Source organism: Xiphophorus hellerii, chromosome 12, assembly GCF_003331165.1.
Source record: "Xiphophorus hellerii strain 12219 chromosome 12, Xiphophorus_hellerii-4.1, whole genome shotgun sequence".
NCBI lineage: Eukaryota > Metazoa > Chordata > Actinopteri > Cyprinodontiformes > Poeciliidae > Xiphophorus > Xiphophorus hellerii.
Genome location: NC_045683.1, coordinates 21,871,528 through 21,895,415, shown reverse-complemented (window position 1 = coordinate 21,895,415; position 23,888 = coordinate 21,871,528). Strand labels below are relative to the sequence as shown.

Sequence of the window (23,888 nt, the reverse complement as noted above, 5' to 3'; positions counted from 1 at the left end):
CAACGACTTATGATTTTTATTTTTATTGTACCATGTCACCAGTAAGTCGACGACTTGAACAGCCCAACAGGAAGTTATTGATGTTTTGACCAATCAGAGGGAAAGACCGGAGCTGGAAAGAAGGTGCGCTTCCCCAGCAGCCTGTAGCCACGTTAGCCCAGTCACTAACCTGGAGCTGGTCAGCAATCCACAACTTGCTGCGGACGCGTATAGGCAGTGTTTTGTTGTTGGTTTTTTAGCATGAGACAAACCCGCTAATGAAGTGGCTAACACTATGTGCTGAAGACACAAGTAGAGATGTTTTATAGGCTACACTGGCCACCAAGGACCTACCTGGCTGCCCAGTCTATCGACTGACAGCTGTCACCTAGCTGCTTAGCTCGGGAGTTAGCTAGGTGAGCTAACGGCTAACTGGGGATTTTTTTTAGGCTCTCAACCAGGCTAGTATAGTCAGCCGGTGTTGGTGTCGCTCCAGACAGAAAACAATGACTTCTTGAACATTTGACTCCGCCTGTTGGTCAAACCATGAGTTAGCAGAGGCTCTTCAGACAACAGTATTTGGCATTATTTCAAGCTAGTTCAGCTATTTTCTAGCTTCAAGGTAGCTCACTGCTATCATTCAGTTATTAAAAAGCTACTGCAGGAGGAAAACACCGGTTCCTTCGTGGATTGGGACCTACTATAACTTGCTGTCGGCGTTGTTTCGATTCTGAACTATTTTTTGGACTTCGGCCTACTCTCGATAGCATCTGGGTGAAATGAAGAAATTTTTTGACTCTCGTCGGGACTTTGCGGGCTCTGGGCCTGGTTCGGGAGCTGGTGGAGGAGGCACTGGTTCTGGCGGCGGCGGGAGCTTTATTGGACGGGTCTTCAGCATCGGAAGATATCAAGTGACTGTCGAGGAAATTGTTGCAGAAGGTGAACTACGTGTCACTTAGCTACTCTTGATTCATTATCTAAAATATGAAAGTGAGGTATTAGCACAAGACATCTTTATCTTTCGGAAATTGATTTGGTTGCAATCCTGCTCGTTTTTTGTTTAAAGGTCAAAACTTGACTCAGGTACATTTGCCCGAATAGCCATACTTGCATGTGAAACAGTAACAATCATTTAAATTGTTGTGGCCTAGATAATTTTCCAAATTGTTCTTGAGAACTGAGAGAAACAGGACCTAAGTGAATTTTCAGCGAGGTTCTAAAATATATAACCAAGTTTCTTTTGTGATATTTGCAAATTCACTTTCTCAATGCTCAGATTTAGGGAACCATAGTCACTCTAACATTGTCTGTGTACTAAAACATCACTGGGAACCACTGTTGAACAGCTGAGATCTACTATTTCTAAGTGAATAATGGAAAACAAAAAATATTTGCAACTTCTTGATGGTCTTAAGCATGGGATAGTTAACAAATCTTTGAAAGTTATGCCATGTTGTTCCATGGTTGCTTGTCTTTGCAATGAGAATCTACCATGCTTTGTTAGCTAAGAGGGCCTGTGACTAAATAATACATGAAAAAAGACTGATTAATTTATCAGTGCTCTCCTGTAGAAAGGCCCCATCTGTTTGGACACCGTTTGGTTTTATAACCTTTCCTTTTAACAGTCAGTGTGTAGTATGCTTTTCTAGATTTTTCTTTGTATTAACTCAATATTTTTCAGTCACAGAATTTTGCCCTTATGCTCAATCATTTCTGTTAAATCTGTTACACATGGTAACATTAATAAATCTGCATCCACTTGTTAGTGTTTCAAGACAGTACAGTTGTTCACGCTCAGTTGATCTATGGGGCCGTTTTTGGCATTTCTTCGTGTCATGTTGTTTGTAAACTGTATAGTAATTGAAGTGCCATGTGATATGCAACATCCCAAACCCCAGACTGTAGTCACTGGAATGCCATACTATTAGTGACAAAATTTTATTCATAACTTCGAGATGTGTATTCAGGGCCTTGAAAGACTTTACAACTGCAGATACATAATTGTTGTCTAGATTAGTTGTCCTTTTTACACATTTACATGGATTTGCTGCCTCACCTGTGCAGGAGATTGAATGGTATTATCCTGACAATCGGTTACGTCAGGAGGCAGTGGCTATTTGTAGATGTACTTATTCATTTAGTCACACAGTCTACTGTAAACATAGACCTTTGCTACATGTTGCTTAAGAGGGCTTTGCAACCCTTCTAATTTCCAACATGCACCTCAGATTGGACAGCCAAGACAGCGGGGGTTACGCTGTCATTACTCTTAACCTCTCTCACACGTCGTCAGTAAATACTAGAGCTGCACAAAATAGTGCAAGTAGATTAACATCACATTATCAGTCTTTATTAATGTCGCAAGGGATTATTTGAAATTCATTAATGGTTTCATGAGCTCATACTTTGCATGCAAATGTTTTTTCGTTATTATTTTGGATATTCTCACAACTGTACAGGCCTACAGATAATAGTGCCCGAGATAGTGAGTCATAAAAGTGTTGGAAGCACAAAAGAGAGACAGAAGAGAAATGTACATTTACTGAAAATGATACTGCCATAATTTCTTTACCAAATAAAGTCAGTGTCACATGATGTTGGACACTAAGTTTCACTTTTAAGGCCTCTAAGACATTATTTTCTGTCATTTCTATGGTTTAAAGTTTTCCTAATGAGACACCAGAGTTTTGTCAGGCTACAGGGAACTTAGAGGGTACCCTCTCCCCATCTGCACACTGCCAGTGAGCTGGTTGAAAGAAGTATCCTACACTTTTCATTTGCTAGGGAAAATGACAAAAAATAATACTTATTTGTGCTGTGAGCACCATGCCTATGATTGTAGGTTACCTGTTAGGACAGATAACATAACTAATTTGTGAAACTAATTAATTTGAAGTCTGAATAAAATCAAAATAATGGTAAAATAACCAAAATAACCTTATAATGCAGATACCACTATCTGCATTATAATGCTGTCTGCATATACGTTTACTGTGCCCAGTTAACAATAATTTCCCTTTTTGATGTTGCTACTCTGTGTAAATTTTCTGCATCTTTTTGTTAAATTTCCAGTCACTGAAATCAAACCAATCACAGTCAGGTTGTTCCTCCAAATTAAACCATGCAAAGTGGTTAAGCTATTAAAAGGTTGTTAAAATTGTTCTTGCTTCCCACTACCCCAATTTCTGTAAAAGTACAGATGGCTGAAATGTAGCTTCACGCTGTGCTAATGAAACATGAGGCCGCCTGGTCACGTGGAAGAGTCTTTGGCTTTGTGATGCCAGACGAATGAGTCAGTGTTGGGCATGGCTCTACCACAAACTGTGAAGGAAAAATTATTCTGAAGCTCTGAAGTTACAACAAATATATACAATTTATCATTAATGCTGCTGTGCTGTCTAACACTTGAATTGCATAGTCTAAGATTGAACTGGTGAGCTAAAATACCCGTACTTGAGTGAAAGCTGAAGACTTCAATAATATAAATGACACCAATCAGGCATAACATAAAGACCACTGGCAGATGAAGTGAAAAACAGCAATTATCTTTTCATCATTGCAATAACCTGGACGCCCTTTGAATCGAGCATCTGTTAGACGGACTGAACAAACACTTCTGATCCACTTCTGCTTTACAGTGGTTTATGTGCTTTCTTTTATGCACTTTTTATCTGTATTTGTTGAGGGTTGTAATTCTGTGAGAATGTTTGTTGATGGAGCCCTTGTCAAGGATGAATTTCTGTCACCAGCCGGACATATCATAAAGGTTTTCTACATGAGGGCCTGCTGCTGCTAACATTGTAGGACCAATTGGAAGGGACCCATTGAGACCCAGGAGTCTCAATGGGTCAGGACTGTTTTAGCAGCAAAAAGAGTCATAATGTTATGCCAGATTGGTCTTTTCTTGTTTTTTGCTTTTGCTGTTTGCTCTGACTGGCTTTCAGTGGTTAGCTGTGCAAAACTTCAAGGAATATGTTTGTTTGTTTATTCATCCATTTACTTTAGAGATTGCAGATGCTGACTCTTTACAAATGAAGACTTGGCTTCTAAAATAATGTATTTAGAAAGCTGTGTCTGAGCTCAGGATTTCTCAGAAGGATGACTGCTGTTCTTGAGTTTAATGACATACTGACAACTTGCACAGAACATTTAATTGCCCGACTGCAAAATCAAGACCTGCTTTGAGGAATATCCAAAATGTGACTGAAATGCACTTTACTTGCACATTTGTTACAAACTAATATTGTGAGAGGCTACATTTTAGGGGTTTTTTTTGTTTTTTTTTACTATGCGAGGCCAATCACACATTGATCAAATATTTCTTTGGCTTTTAATTTACGATTGTTTCCAGCAGCAGCATTTATCAGCAAACTTTTGTTGCTACACTGGAATTTACCAGTATTCACATGGGTTTCATAAATCAGATGTGGAACTTTTTGTGCCCAAGTCTTCACTTGTTTTTGATCAGTGAGAGTCAACAAGCTACGGACACAAATGTGTCTCTGAATCAACTATCTTACCTGCTAACCCAATTTGCATCATGACTGACATGAAAACCAAAGACTTCGGTTGCATTTTAATCTTCTTCCCTTTCTTTTTTGCAGGAGGTTTTGCGATTGTGTTTTTGGTGCGAACTCACCAAGGGCAACGTTGTGCTCTAAAAAGAATGTATGTCAACAATGAACATGATCTCAGGATCTGCAAACTTGAGATACAAATTATGGTGAGTAAAAACAAGCAACTTCGAAAGGAATTAGGCTGCTTTCAGGATTTGGCTTCACCGAGTTTTTGAAACAGGTTACAGTTGTTGCATAGACGTAACTGGAGGAGCACCCTATGTCTGAATTGCTCAGTACACAAAATGTACACCAAACTAAGTACACTAAGCTTATCTGTTTGTCCAGTACCAAACTTTGAGGCCTTTGCCACTTGGGGAAAATAGGCAGTTCCTGCAGCCACACCCAGCATGACTAACGGTGGATGGTTATCAGGATTATTTCTGGTTTTTGGACAGCTAAATGAGCTATTTAGGTGCAGATTATAAAGGCTATTAAAAGTATGTTTGTCATTTTTGTTTTTTGTGTGCATGTGCTTTTTTTCACCCACAGAGAGACTTGGTAGGCAACAAAAACATAGTTGGTTTCCTGGACTCCAGTATAGCCGCTGTGGGAGCTGGAGATGTGTGGGAAGTCTTGATCTTAATGGACTTCTGCCGAGGTAAATCTGCCCAACCTGCATCACTTTCTGCTTCTGTTTAAAGGTCAATTTCCTTCAGGGGCTCATGTATCTGATAGCAGCCATGTCAATAGTGCTTTACATTCATTCAGTGCTTAACTGTGCTGTTTTTCATACAGAAATTTAGATATTTACCTGTGGTTTTTAAAACACAGAGAATCACAGCTTAGAGTTTTCTTTTTTATTTATTCAACAAAGATTTACTATCTGTTGCAGATAGTAAATCTGCAACAGATAGTTGCAGATTATCTGTTGTAGTGTAACTTTGTTAGTTACACTAACAAAGTGTAACTAATTACACTTTGTTAGTGTAATTAGTTTATTACACTAACAAAGTTAGTGTAATAAATAATGAAAAGATTTGCCCCTACATTTGAACAAAAAGTTATTACAAACTTCGAAGATGTGACAAAGTGAGAAATGTAAGCTATTTCATAAGATGTGTATTTATAGTGACCAGAAAGGTCATGTGTGTGTTTATTTCCATTTATGTAGCAAAGCTCTTATTGGCCTGTTTCTTTTGTAGGTGGGCAGGTGGTTAACCTGATGAACCAGCGATTACAGACCGGCTTCAGTGAAGCTGAGGTGTTGAGGATCTTTTGTGACACATGTGAGGCCGTCGCTCGGCTTCATCAGTGCAAAACTCCCATCATCCATCGAGACCTCAAGGCAAGTTTGACTAATTTGTTTATATGCCTTTGCTACTTGCTGCTAGCTGTTTGTTAGCTGCACTAATTGCTTAAAGTTCTTTCACATTTTACATTTTTAAAATAATTTCATTGTCTTTTTTTTTCCACATGTAGGTGGAAAATATTCTCCTGCATGATCAGGGGCACTATGTGCTCTGTGATTTTGGAAGTGCCACAAATCATTTCCAAAACCCACAGACTGAAGGGGTTGCAGTCATAGAAGAGGAAATTAAAAAGTATCTATCTTTCAAAGTTCAAGAAATACCTTCCGTCTGTTTTACCGGAGTCCAAAAGCCATTTTTTGTGTTTTTTTTCCCCCTTAGATACACCACCCTGTCGTACCGTGCTCCAGAGATGGTCAACCTTTATGGTGGAAAAGTCATCACAACAAAAGCAGATATTTGGGTAAGAACTGAGTACTTTTTAAATTATTATTATTTTGAAGGAAATTAACTGCAAGTTTGTTTTTCTTTTCAGTAGATGCCATAAAAATATGTCTGGCCAATATTAATATTCCGTTTTTTTTCTTAGCACTGACCTAACAATTTTGACAATTTCTTCTTTATTATTGTAAAAACTTTAATACCTAAAAGTCCAAGAAATTTTTTTAAATATTTTTGATTGAGATAGAGGTTATGAATCAAACAGAAAACTAATTGATACAAAATTGTCCTGAACAATCTTTCAAAATAAACATCCCTATAATTTCTCAGATTTTTTGTTATCGGTTGATGCTGTTAAAGACCCCAAGTTGGAGGAGTTATTAGTTTTGATGCATTAAATAAATAAGGGAAAAAATTTTTTTGTTGATTAAGATCAAGGGAAAATCTTCCGATTCATGTCTTAGGTTGAATGTTACTGCCTTTCTAGTAAAATGTCTTGTTTTTTTAGGCTTTGGGTTGTCTGCTCTATAAGCTCTGCTTCTTTACGCTTCCTTTTGGTGAGAGCCAAGTGGCTATCTGTGATGGTACCTTCACTATCCCAGACAATTCTCGTTACTCCCAGGAAATGCATTGTCTTATCAGTAAGTAGCCTCATGTTTCACCCTGATAAGTTATGTCCGAAACTCCTCAAATGTGTATTACCCAGACTGTTCATATGCTTTACTAAAAATTTGCGTCCCTTGTTTGTGAACTTCTCAGGATACATGCTGGAACCTGATCCTGACAAGAGACCAGATATTTACCAAGTGTCCTACTTTGCCTTCAAACTGGCCCGGCAGGAGTGTCCTGTCCCAAATCTGCACGTAAGTCAGCATGACAGGAGTATGAGAGATAAATCGCTTTATAACTTTGCTTATTTTTCTCTAATAATTTTTATTAAGCTCAAATAATGAACAGTATTGATTGAGCGTGGCCAGTAATAATAAATAACACACAGCCATATCATAACCCAGTTGTTATTTTCTGGTAGTTTTCTGGTAGTGATGTTGGCTTTAATTGTCTTTTATCGTCTTTCTTTTGCAGAATTCCTCAATTCCTTCAAAACTTCCTGAGCCTATCCGAGCCAGTGAAGCAGTGGCCAAAAAGAGTCAAACCAAAGCCAGGTGAGTGGGAGACAAAATAAAATACTTTGAATTATTGTGGTGAACCTTTTGGAGCTATATGTACTTTTTTTCTAACATGTGTCTTCCTTACTTGAATTCTCACAACAGATGTGATCCACTTGTCATTGATTAATCTTTTTACATTTCAGCTTTTGTTGAGCTGTGGTGATACAGTTGACACACTCAGCTGTGTCTGTGAGCAGCACACTGACGGGCTTTTACAAATACTTTTATTTGAAGCTGTACGGTGTGATTATTCTAAAGAAGAATCATAGATTTGATAGCCCTGCTGATATTTGATTTTTATTTTACTTTTCACTCTCTCTGGATGAGTTTAGTAACAACTAAAACTGAAAAGATTTGCAGCACATCTCTTCTACTTTTTCGTAAGGCAAGAGTTGAGCTCATTATGTTTTTGTTCGACATGTACCGTGAAGCATATCACAAGGTGTTCAAATCAACACCAGGCAACTGAGAAAAAGGATAAGGAATAAGAAATTTTCTCACTATGTTCCCTCTTTTTTTCATTTTTTCTCCTAGGCTAACAGACCCAGTTCCAACTACAGAAACCTCTATTGCACCTCGACAGCGACCCAAAGCTGGCCAGCCACAGTCGCAGCCTTTATCAGGCATTCTTCCAATCCAACCAGCTCTCACCCCACGCAAGAGGCCTAATGTGGCGACAGGAACACCGCCTGCTTTTGGTACAATCTGCTTTGTTGTATTGTTGGTTAGACGACTATTTAGCAGTGTTAGTTCAAAATGCATCTAACTTTGTTGGATGTGATGTATTAAAGATATTAAGTTTAGACAATTGTATTCTTACTTAAAATAGCTCTTTTTGTCATCAGTTTTTTCAACATTGAGAAAAATATAAAGACTATTTAAAGAGTTTTTGGGGGCACAGCCTGCTAATAAACACACACAGGAAGTTTAAGTAGTTGTGCAAAATGTCTCAAGTCAAGATAAATGACCTAGTTGCTTTTTATTATTATTATTATTATTATTATTATTATTTTTGTCCATACTAGCGGCAGGAATCAATGCCGCAGCTGCTGTTCAACCTGCACAGCAAGCTTCAGCTGTACAGGCTGCTCATCAACTAACGCAGACGAGCAACAAGCAGCCACAGCCTACGGCACATCAGCAGGTCCTCATGAAGACACAGCAGGCCTCACCCTTCCTAATCCCTCACAATAACCAGCAGGTAGGAATCCTCCCACTGCCTGAATGGAAATTCAGTTTGACTGCCTCGTATCCCCTGGAACAACTTTTAATCGCAACTGTGTAAATATGACACATTATATAATGTATAAGTAATTACCAGCTAAAATAAAGTGTTATCACAATATCAATATATGCAATATTAGAATTGCAAAGAGCTGCTTGAACTGAAATAAATCGTAGCTAATTAAATGTTACCATGACAGCGGTACCTTTGGTAATGCTTGTGGTTTATTGCAGCAGAAAATGTTTCACAAGGGAAATAAGATGTTTCATTGCCAAATATGAATATAGAGAGCTGCAGCTTATTCAAAAACCTCTTTGGTAAAATGTAAATCAGAGATGCATTTTTTTTCCCAGTAGCTGTAATTTGCTGTGTCCATATTTGCAGGAACCCTAATTAGAAAGACATTAGCATCGTTTAGTTTTGTATTTATGTGCTTATCCCACCTCATATCACTATTGTAACATTTATGACATTTTACTGATATCGTGCAGCCGCACGGAATAAGATACTGTCAAAAACAAATAGTGTAAGCCTTCATAATATTAAATTAATAATGTTATACAGAGAGGATCACTCAAAGTTATTGGTGATTAAAATTAGTTCTACCAGTTATGGCATCATGGCTCGAATGAAACTTTTTAAAATTACACTTAATATTTAAACCCATGGAAACAGAGTGGTCCATTTATATTTCAGTGTGATGTTAGTTAGTTATTAAAACCTTCCACGATGTAAAACTGGAATTTCCCTTTGTTTTTTCACAAGTGATGAACAATGGTATGACATTAAGCCTTTCTCATAATTGGTTGTGTGGTTATTCCAATCGACCACAGAACCTGCAGCACCAACAACAAACACCCTCCCATGCATCTGCTCTGCTGCAGTCCAAAGCTAAACCTGTTTCCCCAATTTCCGCTCTGCAACTTCAGCAGCAGCATGTAGTCCACGAACCAGCCACAACTCATCTTGCTCCCATTCCTGAGTCTGCAGTCATTGCTCCTACAGCTGCCCCAGAGGTTGTGGTAACATCGAACTCCTGCTGCTGTCTGCAGCTCTTCGGGTCGGGGTTGATTATTATTATTATGAGGTCATCTCTAACGAATCACATCACGATTTTTTTTTTCTGTTTTCTTCCTCGTCTTGGGCAGTGAATGTACAGAAATTGAGTGTCAATAAGTGTGTTTAAGTCACGGAGAAATTGTATGCTTTCTTTTCTAGTGTTTTTCTCAACATGGATGTCTATAAATCATAAGTTCTCCTGAGTTTACTTTCAGTTAACTTTTTTCTCTTATTTTTCATTAATTAATTAACATTCTACTTAATTTTTTACAATATTATACCTTGTTTTTCAATTCATAAATGCAATTTGTTTTTTCTGATCAGTTTTTTGTAATGCATTTACAGCTGAAAAACTGAGAAAAGAAAGGGTTCAGTGACGATAAATTGGAAGAAAAACAAATGAAAGTAAAATGTACAAAAGTTTGAAAAACAGAATTATTTTCTGACAGGTGGCTTTTTTTGTCTTTATTTGTTCATTTAATTAACTGAAAGTAAGCAACTTCTTCTTCTCCCCAGAAGTGATTTAATTTCACAGCATGGTTTCTTTGATTTGATTTATTTCCTCCAATGATACTTGACTTATTTTTCCTCTAACTTTGTTTTATGTCTGGGGTTAGATTCTGTTTTGCTTTCCAAGTTGATGGAAAATTTTGTGTTGCCTCTTTGAACCTGACCTTCTGTGTCATTTGCTTCTTCTCATTGCAGACTCCAGGCAGAGAGATGCACAAAGCTGGCTCTTTGACACCTCCTTCATCACCAAAGATGGCCCCAAAAAGCGGCCACAGACGAATCCTGAGCGATGTCACCCACAGTGCCATCTTTGGAGTCCCAGTCAGCAAATCCACCCAGCTGCTCCAGGCAGCCGCAGCTGAGGCCAGCCTCAACAAGTCCAAGTAAGCAGAATAAACTCTTTTCAGCAACCCAGGAATAAAGAGTTCTTTTCATAGCGTAGAGCGAGTCTGGGAGGCCAGAGGGAGTTCATTCATACGGCAGAACGCAACAGTAAGATAAATGTCCCTTTTTACATCCAGAAGAATCGGGCTTTAGTAGCACCAGTTAATTCAGTCTTTAAGCTCGTTTAGTGAGTGGCACACACAAACACTCTACACCTTCTATTCAGTTTCACTTTACTTGTTTAGCCTCATGTATTTAAACATGTTTGTGTTCCAGATCAGCCAGCACCACTCCTTCTGGCTCCCCCTGCTCGTCCCAGCAGAATGTGTATCATCCAGGTGGTGATGCTCCATCAGCGCTCGCTGCGCCAAATGCTCAGCCTGGCTGGAACCCCTTTGGAGATGATAACTTCTCCAAGCTAACTGCAGAGGAGCTACTCAACAAAGACTTTGCAAAGCTATCGGAGTGTAAGTTTTGTACTGCAGCAAGTACATCTACTGGTTGTCATTGATCTAAAACACTGTATTGTTTCTGCACAGCTGCTCAGCCTGGTGAAATAGACCTCACCTCCAGTGAAAGTCTCATTCCAGAGCTCGGGGCTTTTCCAGGTAAAACGTTACAGTATTCTTCTCTAAGCTATCCAATTACTTTATTGTATTACCCAAATGTTTTCTTTGAGATTTTACTGTGAATGGGTCTTTGTCTCCAGCAGTATTAAGTGGCGTTGCCAGAGGTCATGGGTAGCAATTTTGTTGTTCATATGCTCTGTTGTTTTTTATGACAGTTTGATATATACTCATTTAGTTGCACCTTTCAGTCATTTGTTCTCCCAGTTTTATTTACTCATGTTTTTAATATAAGGCTCTAGTTCTGCTCACTGTACTGTTTGGTCAGGTCTTTGATTCCCTCCGACTTTTGGACGTAAATATTGTACAGTGTGGTGTAAAGTTTTAAGACCGCCAGAAACATTGTTTTTCACAGACTTTACTGTTACTCCAATGTTGGATTGTTGTTTTTTTATTCAAAATGAATTAATATATGGACTTCAAATGCTTTTATCTAGAAATGCACTACATTTTTGAAAACTGAACAGGTTTTTAATGGAATTAAGGCTTGGGAAGTTCCTTGGAATATCGACCCAGATGTCAATATTATAAACCCTGAGGTACTTGGTGATCACCTTTGCCTTGTGACGCTGTGTTCCCCTTTTTTTCCCCTTATTAAATTAATTTTAATTTTATGTTTTTGTTTCATCTAATCATTCTACTTCACAAGATAAACTAACGCAAACTGCCCTCACCAAAACAGGAGCAGTGAAGTTTGCACACCGTGCTATCATGTTGACGTAGCTCACAGCCTCACAGTGGCTTCTTGTCCATGTCCATGAATAGACACCTTAGATACAGCTAGATGGCATCTCACATGCAGCTCTGCGCTTTCACTGTTGCATGGCAACGCGCAGGACAAATTCCCTTTTGTTAATTGGATTGCTTTACTGCAGCAAGAGGGCTTACCAGAGCCACGAAGAACAAGTGAAAGTTAATTATACCGTCATGTTAAAGTGGTGATCCAGTATATGAGGCTCTCCTTAGATTAACCTTTGAGCAGTAATCATTTTTGTATGTTTGAACTACTTTGTGCAAGTGCTGTTCAAAGTAATTTTGTTCTATGTAAAGAGGATGCGTTTAATCTTTCACACCTTCCATGACTCATCCGTTAGATTCACACTAACGTTTACTCAGACACCAGTCACAGTCTTAACATTTGCTGATGAGGCAGAAATTCTCTGAGTACCAGTAGTTTTATGGAGCACTTGTTAATATACAAAAAATAGAAAAAAACTTTTTATTGTCGCATAATTTCCAGCACCTTTATTTTTTACAAATCAAAGATTTGTGTAAACCTTTTGATACATTTTGGCCTTTTTTCCTCGTAGTCAGGGCAGAAAAAGGTCACATCTGCTGTGTCATTTCCTGAGTCAACACATTCCTTGTGTTAAGGTCTCTTCCACACCCCATTTTGACTCATAGCACTTTACTTGTAAGTATGAGCAGCAGCCACCGATCGGTGGTTTTGTGCATGGATTGCACCCCACTTCGGTTTGTGTTGTCCTGATAACAGATGTTTCACTCGATTTAAAATCATTGTGTGTGACATGGAAAGCTATCTTAACAAATTTTACTGTAGGTTCTTGTAATGAAGTGTCATTACTAGGATTACATTTTTTAATATAAAGGAATCGTGCTAAAACATGTTCTTACAAGGTTTGGAGAAAGAGATTTTGTGCCCTAATTTTTTCAGCACAGCATTACTTAGCTATTTGAATGGACAGCACTACTAACTTTGTTGTGTAGTGTGTGGCAGTGTTGAGTTGAACTAAATCAATTAAGAAACCATGTAAAAAAATATGTATTTTTTACTACTGTGCACTAATGTTTCCCCTTTGGACTAAAAAAGTTTTGAATTAAGACTAATGGATGTCTCAAATATTATTCAGACTTTTTGAAAATAAAAATTTTGTGGCCCTCTGTACTTACTGGTACTAACATTTAAATGAATTTACTCACCAAGAATGCACCCGTCCCATACAGAGCCAGTTGATCGTTTGTTCTCAGCCATGCTGTTGATTAGAATAAATGAGCCATACCGGGACACGCTGTGACTGTCAAATATGGAGACATGGATGAAATGCTTCCTATTTGCATTAAGTGTTATATTAGCCATATGAGCACAGCTGAGAACTTCAGTTAAATCAGAAAAAAACTCTCTTTCTGCAAACTGTACTTTAATGTTCAGCTGTTTTGGATTTGAATTTGATAAAACTGGCAGAGGAGGACTTTCTTCCCATAAAGCAGGTCCTGATCCAGTCAGCCAGCTCCGTCTAACAGCATCTCGGAGCCACCTTCTGCCCAAGGACTAAGTCGGTGCCACTGGACTTTAGCTGTTTAGATTTTGTTCTGACTGTAGTTACAAACATGTTTTCTAGGACTGCTATTACTCAGTCATTTGCAGATCATCTCATATGTATTTAGTGGATTGCCATCTTCTCCTCGCTTTGACAGAAGAAGCTAAAACGAGGTGGGCTTTTGTCATACTAATACTCCAGGGAAACAAGAAATACTGGACAACTAATTGAAAAGTAATTAGACACTGAGATCCACTTGAAAAAGTGAAGCATAAATGTAAAAATGCTTTGCTTACATTTGGATTTTTAAGTTTGCCAATAATTTTGGTAAGCTTTTCTTTTTTGTCATTTTCTGGAGACGTTTCAGGATAAGTTTATGCTTCAGTGATTAAAAGGACTAACTGGTTTTGTGGCTTACAGTACACAATGTGTTGAGATTGCTGTAACTTTAGTTTTGTCTCGGAGTTGAAAATGTAAAAATATTTTATTGCTCGTCATCTCTTAGATATCTATAGATGTGTAATGTCTTCAGTTTGGCATTACTTTATCAAAGTCTAAAGCAATGTAACATTATAATGGAAAATATTTACAACTCCAATATGGATCATAACTGGTAACAGGCCCATACATATATCATGTTGCATTAACTTTCCAAGTGGTTTTGAACTTACTGGAAATTCCCCACCCAGCCATAGCTTTTTCTGTCTTTACAGCTGTCTCTGCTCCCTCACTATTTTCTGTTTCTCACTCATTTAGAGAGTGTTACAGAGACTGAAGTCCACTGAGCTTTCTCTGCTACTTCCTGACATTTTACCCTTTTCTGTGGCTCCTTTAGTACTTTTGCAAAAAATGTTGTGGCCTGCTACTGTCTCCATGCATTTCCTCCAAATTTCACATCTTAGGCTACTGAAACACATTTGAATGTGTTCTTAGCTTCCACTATGAGTTTCAAAGTAAATAAGGCCAACAGTTTGTACCCAACTACATTTATGTTTTCATGTCTATTACTAACAACCATATTTTTTCTGTGTTGGTGTAGCAAAGGCTGAGGTGTGTGTGGATTCCTTGATTCCTGGTTTGGAAGCTCCTCAGCCTCAGCGAAATTCAGGTCAGCCAGAACGTATTGCTGCCAGCATGCCAGGTCAGCATTCTGGACCACAGATTAAAAAAAATAACTATAACTTGTGAGACTGAATTATCCAAGGCTGATTTTTAGTCAGTATAGAAGATTAGGAATCTGTTGGGGAAAAAATGTTGTTAGCAGTGATGTTTGGCTCTGGGCTTTGGACAGGATGGGTGCTTTAGTGTGGCATCATGACATGGATCAAAATTTTAAGTGTGAATCTTTAAATTTCTTGTAACGCTATTTTTGGTAGAGATACACTGAGATATTGGCTGATGATGAAAATCTGCCTCTTTAGCCTGATCGGTGAGTCTCAGTGAGTCAGAGACTCAAAAAAAACAATCTTTTTCTGAGCATAGAACACATCATATGCAAGTACAAATAGGTCTTGCTGACAGCAACATTTTTAGTGTGGAAGTTGTTACTGGGTTTGCTATCTTCAGTATGAGGGAGATCCTTAAAAGTGAAGTTAAAAGAAACAAAATCGAAGAAGCTATTTTTTTTTGCTGATGAATGCTGACTGGTCATGTAGCAGATTACAGGAAGACTGCAAAGTTACTCTGTTTTATTGTTTGGATTAGTCTACTTCTGTTGCGGACTGAAGTTTTAGAAAATGATGATGGCCTTTTGGAACATATCCAGAGTTGAGCTAAGGACCTGTTTTCTCTTGGGATAAACACAGACTGCTTTTTTGGGGATTCCTGGCCTTGCTAACCATGCTAATACCTAATAGAAGATGCTAAATCACTTCAGCTGCTTGTAGCTATTAAATCATCAGTGACTACAGGAAGGCTAAAACATGTTTGAATAATGTTCTTCAAATTGTCCTTAAAGAACAATTTAATCTGCAAAAATCACTAAAACGAGGATCAAAAATCAACCTGATTTGTTCATCTTTACTTTTGAGTTATTTATACCTTGTTTCCTCAAATCTAAAAAATTCAGCATTCAATATTTAGTCAAAGCAAACATTAATATTTTTTGGAACTAATTTCTGCTGTGTTGCTCTCTATTTTGTTATGTGAGCTTGCTTTACTAACAGACTGCATCTTCCTTTGCTATTCTAACATGTTTATTTTCCTGTGGTCCTTTGGCTACGCTTCAGATTCTTTCACTGGGGAGGCATCTCTGCTGGGCTGTGATTTGCTAACTCATACTTCTGCTGGAAGCCAGCCTGTTTCAGCACTCCCTTCCTCCTTCTCCTCTGGCCCTCCTGGCTGTGGCTCCGGATCCTGTCTGGAGGATCTGCAACCCAGTCAGGCTGCAGGTAAGCCCTTAGTTTTGCACCTGAGTGTGTGCTGGGTATGTGAGCCTGTCACTTAAGAACCTCAGAAAGCAGTACCTTAGGTATGTGTCATAGATAACAGAGTGGATAACAACCTCAGGAACCTTGGCTTCTTTGTTCACACTCTCAAAGCTGTGAAACTTTGATCCTAAGACTGACTTCTACATCATCGGTCTCTTTTTTATTTCCACACACACACTACTTTTTTCCTGGCTTGTCTTCCCTCTCTGAATTAACCATTTCCTCCTTCCATTTCTACCTCACTTGTTCTTCCTTCGCCACAGACTCTTTCCTCTTGTCTGGTGGGGAAAAGGGCAATGATGAAGAGTTTGACCCCATTCCTGTGCTCATTCCCAAAAACTCAAATCAAGGTAAGTTGTAAAGAAATTCAGGGATTTCACTCACACCTGGTAAGACCACAAAGATGAATGAGCTGATCCCTAGTTAACTCACTCCAGCTTGTAATAGTGTCACATCAAGGCCCCCAACCCACCGCTCATCAAACTCTCACCTTACCTCTTTTCTTTCCTTCATCCCGAATGTTAAACTGCCATTGTTTCCCGATTTGAAGGTGTATTGGCTATGTATAATTCATCTTGAGACTCGCTTCATATTAGAGCGGAAAGTCCTTACACTCACCTATGATGATGCAGCTGTATAAACATGACCCCAGCTTATTCTTTGCTTCTTTCTCTCTCTGCCTCTGTTCATACTTTTTTTTCCCTTTCTGCTCTGCCATCATTTTCCTTAATCCTCATCCTCATGTCCTTACTCATAATTTTCTTCATACGATCCCCTTTTATTGACTCTTTCTTTTGCTTGTCTTTCAAAACCTCCCTCGGCTCCTCCATGTCCATCTCTGTCTCCTCTTTCTTTCTGGCACATTTTTTCAGGTGGTCACACTCACAGCAACAGTGGCAGTTCAGAGTCCAGCATCCCCAACTTGGCGCGCTCCCTTCTGCTGGTGGATCAGCTCATCGACCTCTAGAGGGGTGGGAGAGGTCGAAGGGGCAGAATGCAATCCTAAAAACTAAATGAAACAAATAAAAAGCGTGTTGGAGAGACAGGCACTTACTGTATAAACCTTTTGAAGTGAGGAAAAGCCAGCATGGATTGGTTCAGTAGAGCCATTCTGTTTATGTGCCTCCTTGGCCTCAACTCCATCTCTAGCAGCGTGATAAGCTGGTTTCATGCATCTCTGCTGGCCGTTGACATTTCCACGCTGGTGATTTTTTTTTTCCTTTTCTGTTAATGGCTGAGCATATCGTCTGCTTCTGTCCTGGCTTCACCATGGTCATTTTTTGTTTTTTTTGTTTTTTCATGCTTCCTTGTTCTTGCAATAATGTCCCTCATTGATTTTTTTACACCCATGGTGATTGACTGTCATAGCGTGCACTGCTTGGTTCTTGGTGTTTTTTGTTTGTTATCATGGTTGAATCTTGAAAGGACTGTCAGGAACGTTCCTGCGTGTCAAGAGGTTGTTGAAGAAGTGAAATTGAGAATGATGTAGACCTTATGAATACTGTGATGGAGTCTTTTTTTAATGATTTGGACTGGATCAAACAAGATGGGACATTAAGGAACCACTCAATCATTTACTGCTGCATTGAACAAGTTTTTTTGAGCAATGGAAAAGGGAATTTGTTTTAGTTAATTTAACCCATTGTGTTCAAACAGCTTCAATAGGATTACAGAGCATATAGCCTTAGGAATTTATATCCATTCAGTCCTATTCTGCTGTTCCCATGTGCATTTTTCACATTGAGGTAGATTATAGTGCCTTGCAAAAGTATTTCTATACCTTGAATATGTCAATGTTTTGCTTACATAGCAAAACAACTTTCAGTGTATTTTAAGGGGGATTTTATATTATACATCAGTACAAAGTTGTATAATTATTGAAGTAAATTTAAAATTAAATTTAAAATTACTTAACTAAGAATTGAGTCACTTAGCATCAGAAGTAACTTAGCTGTAAAATTGAGTCATGAATATCCTGTGAAGGACTCAAATGTTGAGTTGAGAATTTTAAAAAATTGATTGATTTGACTTGAACCTTTATGTTTGTTCACTACTTTGTGCTGGTTTATCACATAAAATCCCAACACAATACATAGAAACTTATGGTTTTAGCATGTCAGAATGTGGTATAAATGCTTTTCCAATACACTGTATAAGTAGGTGTATGCAGATTTCTTTTTCTGAATAACATGAAGGATGTTACAAATGTTAAAACTACAACAATAATGGTTGTGCTCTTTGGCTTTTTAAAACATGAAATGCTTGAACTTTGGCTGACTAGTTTGACACAAAGATGTTCTCCTGATCAGCCTTTTTCATAACACCACGTGTGTATTAATCAAACTGGTGCATTTTCATTTGTATTTTTATGTTTTTCCAACTCCTATAACACTAATGTGAACAGACAAGAACCAAAGTGAAATGAGATTTTGTCATCCTGCTGTTAGCGATTTAACGTTCTGCTCTCAGGGTCAGTATGAGTGAGCAGACTTTTTCAGTAATCCTCCTGACATTGAAGGAGGTTTAGTGTAGATACCATCAAGTGTTTGTTTTCTGTGGGACAACCATCTTAACAACAATGACCTACCATGCTCTTAGTCAATTCCCTCTTCCTTACTCATATTTATATGACTAACTTCAGTGCAAAAATATCCTACTGCTCAATTTCACTATTTTTAGCCCTTTTGATTTTAGATAGTTTTAATGTATATTATTTAAAGGCATTTTATCTGTCATAGTGTGAATAATATTCATAGGGATTTAGTAAAACATGTATGAGCGATCCCATCATTTAACATGTTGAACAATTTATTTAGATTAAACACACATTAATTACAGTGTATTTAGAAGTGTAAATGATGACCCAGCCTGTTCAATTTTCCGTTATTTATTTCTCTCCATTCATGTCGATCATTCAGCCAGAGCTTTTGATGTTGTTGCACTCAATACATGAAATGGTGTGCTTCTGAGTTGTCTGCCCAGATCATATTTTTAGCACTTTGTTCCCATTGTACCACTGATATGTTACTGTTACAGTGACTGCAGATTGTTGTGTTGTGTTATAAGAGATGTTATGACGGAGTGTTCTTCCTGATGTCTCTGGAGCACCTTTGGTTCCTCATGACTGCCTGGTTTTATTTATCAAATAATGAGAGAGAGTTGAATGGCAGCTGTACAAAAAAATGCATTACATTTACTGACAATCATTGCAGTTTATGTTGTTATATGTAAAGATTCCACCAACTTCTACTTTGAATTATGGCTTTTATTTTGTGAAGGAAGTTTAACTGCATTGTACATTGTAAGCTTATTTTTAAGCGTAGTTTGACCTTGCATTTAACCTTGAACTGCACATTTCCTTCTGTTTTGCCATCACTGCTACAGTTAATGGTTTATGCATAAATCTCTTTAAGAAATCAAGTTTAATTCCTTTCATTCACTGAAAGTCACATGGTTAAGAATCAGCAGTGGTAATTAACACCCTTTGGAACTGTATTATTCAATCATTTTTGATTGATGCATTTCTATAATACCTAGAGATGCACTCATCAGAATTTTGAGGTTTCTGATTCCCAGTTTTTGTAAAACTTTGACCTTGTAGCAACCAGTACCTAAACAGGTAATTATGATAATGCTAAATAATAAACTGAGCTATTGGAAATGTAATAAAGCAAATAACATTATCAATAATTTTAAGACGTTATGGCATCATTTTTATTATCACCAATCAGTAGTATTTAAAAAATCCTCTGTAAATGTAACCACTTTAGCCAGTAACGTAATAATACATAAGTAAGGCCTCATGTCTTAAAAATAACACTTTCTGCAGTTTTTGTACATCATAAATGGGTATTGTAATTTTTATGTAGCATATTCAGTCACTAAAGGTATGTAATATAAAGTACTCTCCTTTCTATCATTGATTTTGTAAAAGCTGATTTAAGATTTATTTGTTGTACAAAATCTTAATCTGCAATATTGCTTATATACTTTTAATTCATATTTTATATGTAAAAAATATTACTACATGTCGTAGTTACATTACTTGGTGGAGTGTGCCGGAATTCAGAAAAATGATTGCGTGTTTGTTCAGGGTTAGATGAAAAAGGAACAAAGAATTGAATAATGTGTCGTTCATTTACTCTCCATGTTGAAAAGGACTACAGCCTGGTTAATAAGTCATTATTAGTAACATATTTTTGGAAAGTTACTACCATAACATATCTTCTATAAAAAGGTCAAAATTATTGTCCTTACATTAGTTGCTACAAATCTGTCGATGTTTTTTTTCATCACATGGTAGCTGTATCATATGAGTGTTTATAGTGAATCTTTTTCAAAATACTAAAATATCTTTTCCTGGTGCTTTAAAACAGAGGTTCTGTTTTAAAGCATTCTGAAGGCTGATGGTGTCCAGGGGAAATTTGTGGCCCGAGCACTGATTATGTGTGGCCCCCTGACTACAATTTAAGAATGTTAAAAATGTAGCCTGCCACTAAATCTCCAGAGACTGTTTTTATTTGTAAATGCAAAAAAAAACTGCTGAACATATTGAAATCTGAAAATAGAAATGATGAACAATACAAAGTATACATTCTTTAAAATGAATGCCTTTTGATTCCTTTTTAATTTCATAGTAAATAGGACCAGAAATACCTAACGGCTTGTTCTCAAAAGCAGACCTGACTGCACCCAAATCTACATTTGATAAGTGTATTTAAGAAAAATAAAAACCTGTCAAAATAATAAATAAAAAAAACTGTATGCATTTCTTTCAATATTGCAAATGTAAAAATCGTTTCCCTCAAAAATGACTTTATTTTGCTAAAATATTACATGTGTAGTAAATTGTTGTCCAGAAAAAAAGTCCCAAAATTTATGGGGTCTTTAATAATAACAATTAAAAAAACAAATAGCATCATTGGGCTGTGTTATTTATCACAGCTCAATAACTTGGGCTGTGATCAGTACAAATGTGTTGCATTAGAAAGTAATGGGAGCATTATAAAATAGATCACTGGCTAGTAAAAAAAAATACCAAAACAGGTGCTTGACTTTTAATGGCTGCAACTAACATCTCTGCGAGAACTACCAGCTAACACCTTCTGCCAACACCTCTGAGGTAAGACTCTCCTCGCTCCACTAATCTGTTCTAACCTGTCTGTCCCTATTTTCAGCTTATCTGTGACGATTTTCCTCACTTGTTTCCACAGATTTGCTAACTCCATCTAAACTCCTCACATTTTAAATAATTCTTACTAAAATTTCAAAATACTGCTTTATCCCTGACATGGTTTAGAAGGGTTAGATTGAGACACCTGCAGCTAAATTGTGGAAACAAGACTTTTGATAGCATAGTTGCTAAACTTGTCTGTCCTATGTGGCTTGTTCCTCATAGTAGAGTTTATTTTGTAGTCTTGTGCTGGTTCGTCATCGTTCCGTCCTTTTGATCCGCAGTTGACAGATGTGTAGAGAGGGTTTGTTGGTCACAGGTGTGAAGTAACTCTGAAGGCTGATGGTGTGATTGACAAAATGTTGGGCTTGCTACTTTCTGGTGGTGTTTGTAATATGTAATGTTTTTTTTTCTTCTTTTGTGTCTGTTGTGTAGAAGTACAACTGGAGAGTAATGGCTACACTATGCTAGAAGAGGGACAGGAGGCTGAAGAGGTTGAAGAAAATGATCCAAATAATGAGGGCTGTGAGCACTCCAGCGATGAAGATGTGGAGAAGGCGGAACTTAAAGAGGAGCAGGAGGGGACAACAGTCGACAGTATCGTTGCTGTTCAAGACTGCAGTGGCTCTAGACCTCTACTGATGGACTCTGAAGATGAAGAAGAGCATGGACCACTGGTAGCTCCCCATTCATCCCTGCCCCCCAACACAGCACCAGCACAACCACCTGCCGCCTTCTGTCAATTGAGGTCAAGCGCCTTTGCTCAGAATAATTCCTGGAATGTAGCAGAGACAGGTGTCACTCCAGATGTCTTCTCCAAAGCCCCCTTCCCGACTTCGCAAGAGGACTCCGCTGATGTTTTTGCCAATGCTCCATTTCCACGTGCCCCTTTTGTAGCTCAGCATCAGCTCGATGTGTTCTCTCAGGCTCCCTTTGGAAAAAGAAAGGAGGTCTTGGCTGCGCTGCCTAAGACCTCGTACCCCCAAGCAGCTGGGGGTCAGACTTTAACCTCTGATCAAGGAGTGCTGGGACAGGTAGCTCAGCAACCGTTCCGCCCTCAAGCTCTGGCCAAATATTCCCGACACTTCGAAGGATCCGCAGCTGAGCAGCCGGTAGCAGCTCCCAGTTTGAGCAGGCAAGCTGTCGGACCGCTTCAATCATGGACGTCAGAAGTTAATGCTGTAGACCCGTTCGTATCTGCACCCTTTCACCTCAAAGCACCGCAGGAAAAGCCCTGAACATTTTTTGCTACATTGCTAACATTGACAACATTGCAATGTACATTGCAAACATTGCTACATTGAGATAGCAATGTAGCAGAGATTTGCACCCATTAATTATGCAAACTGCAACTGGCTTTACTGCATGCTGTCACCAGCGCTGCAGCTGGACTGCAGGCCTTGAACAGATCTCATCCTCAACTTGCTAAAATGAGATCAGGTAGTGCGAATTTCCTTCCCCGGCCCTTCCATCCCAGTGTGCATCTACACTAAAAACAATGTTGGGTCAACCATTTGATTGTTTTCCTGTCTACCTCAGGTTGTGAGGGAGTTTGTGCAGAAGCTTTTGCAAAATTCTTTTCTGCACATTTAAGATCGACTGTAAAACTGTGATCTGTTAGCACCCCATACAGTGGTTATCAGAGGGAAACTATTCAGCATCATAATTTCACAGAAGCTTAACAGGTAGTTAAAAACAAATTGCATCATTAGAGAATGTTCAAACCATCTAAATGTCTCTTTCGAGGACCTTTTTAATCTTACTTGACTTGTTAATAAAGTAGATGCTGGAAATAGTTAAAACTATAATAATTTCCATTATTGTGTTTTGACATAAAATCACTTGATGTAATGCAGGATAATTCAATGAAGCAGATGACAAAAATCTTTCTGTAGGTCCCCCCCCCAAAAAACAAAACATTTTCAACATATTATTCGTGTAGATTCACCTGCTGCATGAAACATGTTTTGCCCATCTTAAAGCTGCTTTCACATTTGATTGCACTTGCTTTCAGCACCAAATACTACTACTGTCTTTGGTGCATAACATCATAATGCAACACTATATGAAACCTATTACTTCCAAAATGTGCACAAACTGACACATGCAAGTCTGTAAAACTGACGTGAAAATGTTTGACTGTCTTCAGCACTTAATCTTTGTAATTCCAGCCAGGGATTGTAATAAGTGTTGTGCAAGAGCTTGAATAGTGCCTGATTGATGACGTGTCATTTAATTTATATCATTCACTGTTTGAAAATATTTTGTGGTTTTTCTAGTTTATACAATCTTTTACACTAATTGTTTCCCACCACGGCACTTTTTTGGAGAGGGAATCCACGCTGTTTCAACCCAAAGGTTAACTTGTGTTTCTCTGTTTGAAGTTCTCCCCATACAGTCTCACCCAGCCTAAACACATGAAGATTGCACAAAGTAACTGATACGGAGATAGGGTTCTGTAAGAATGTGTTCTGTCAGCTGTAAAATGAGTTGTGAGTGTTGTTGTACACCTAACCTCTGAAGGACGAGCAGAAAATCCTCTTGGGACAATAAAAAAAAGCACTCAGAATACTTGTTATGCTGCACAGTATGCCTTTAAAAATGTCATAAACAAAAATATTAAATGAATGTAAATGAAATTCTGCACACGTTGCTTTTCTTTATGTTTTATGCCTGCTGTCAAGTATTTGTGTTCTAACACTTTAGTTAAAATTAGTCAGTTGTCACTTCCAAAGGCCAACTGATCAA

At 38.1% G+C, this 23,888-nt stretch overlaps 1 protein-coding gene across 11 annotated transcripts; it reads left to right on the top strand.

Moving 5' to 3' along the window:
- The first annotated feature begins 108 nt into the window (after positions 1-108).
- On the top strand, positions 109-23,779 carry aak1a (AP2 associated kinase 1a). 11 transcript variants are annotated; one of them, XM_032579004.1, is made up of 19 exons: positions 109-918; positions 4,584-4,702; positions 5,088-5,196; positions 5,741-5,883; positions 6,018-6,139; positions 6,227-6,308; positions 6,795-6,927; positions 7,046-7,149; positions 7,370-7,449; positions 7,990-8,153; positions 8,481-8,656; positions 9,514-9,696; positions 10,445-10,632; positions 10,910-11,100; positions 11,173-11,241; positions 14,578-14,679; positions 15,767-15,928; positions 16,231-16,317; positions 16,840-19,663. In XM_032579004.1, exons 1-19 carry the CDS (start codon positions 759-761, stop codon positions 16,932-16,934), a joined length of 2,469 nt encoding a protein of 822 aa, XP_032434895.1. In that variant the 5' UTR covers positions 109-758; the 3' UTR covers positions 16,935-19,663. The 11 variants fall into 11 exon arrangements, with proteins under 11 accessions (XP_032434895.1, XP_032434885.1, XP_032434884.1 ...); XM_032578994.1 differs by lacking the exon at positions 16,840-19,663 and adding an exon at positions 21,576-23,779 and having other exon boundaries at positions 112-918; positions 8,487-8,656; XM_032578993.1 differs by lacking the exon at positions 16,840-19,663 and adding an exon at positions 21,576-23,779 and having other exon boundaries at positions 112-918.
- Positions 23,780-23,888: the final 109 nt, after the last annotated feature.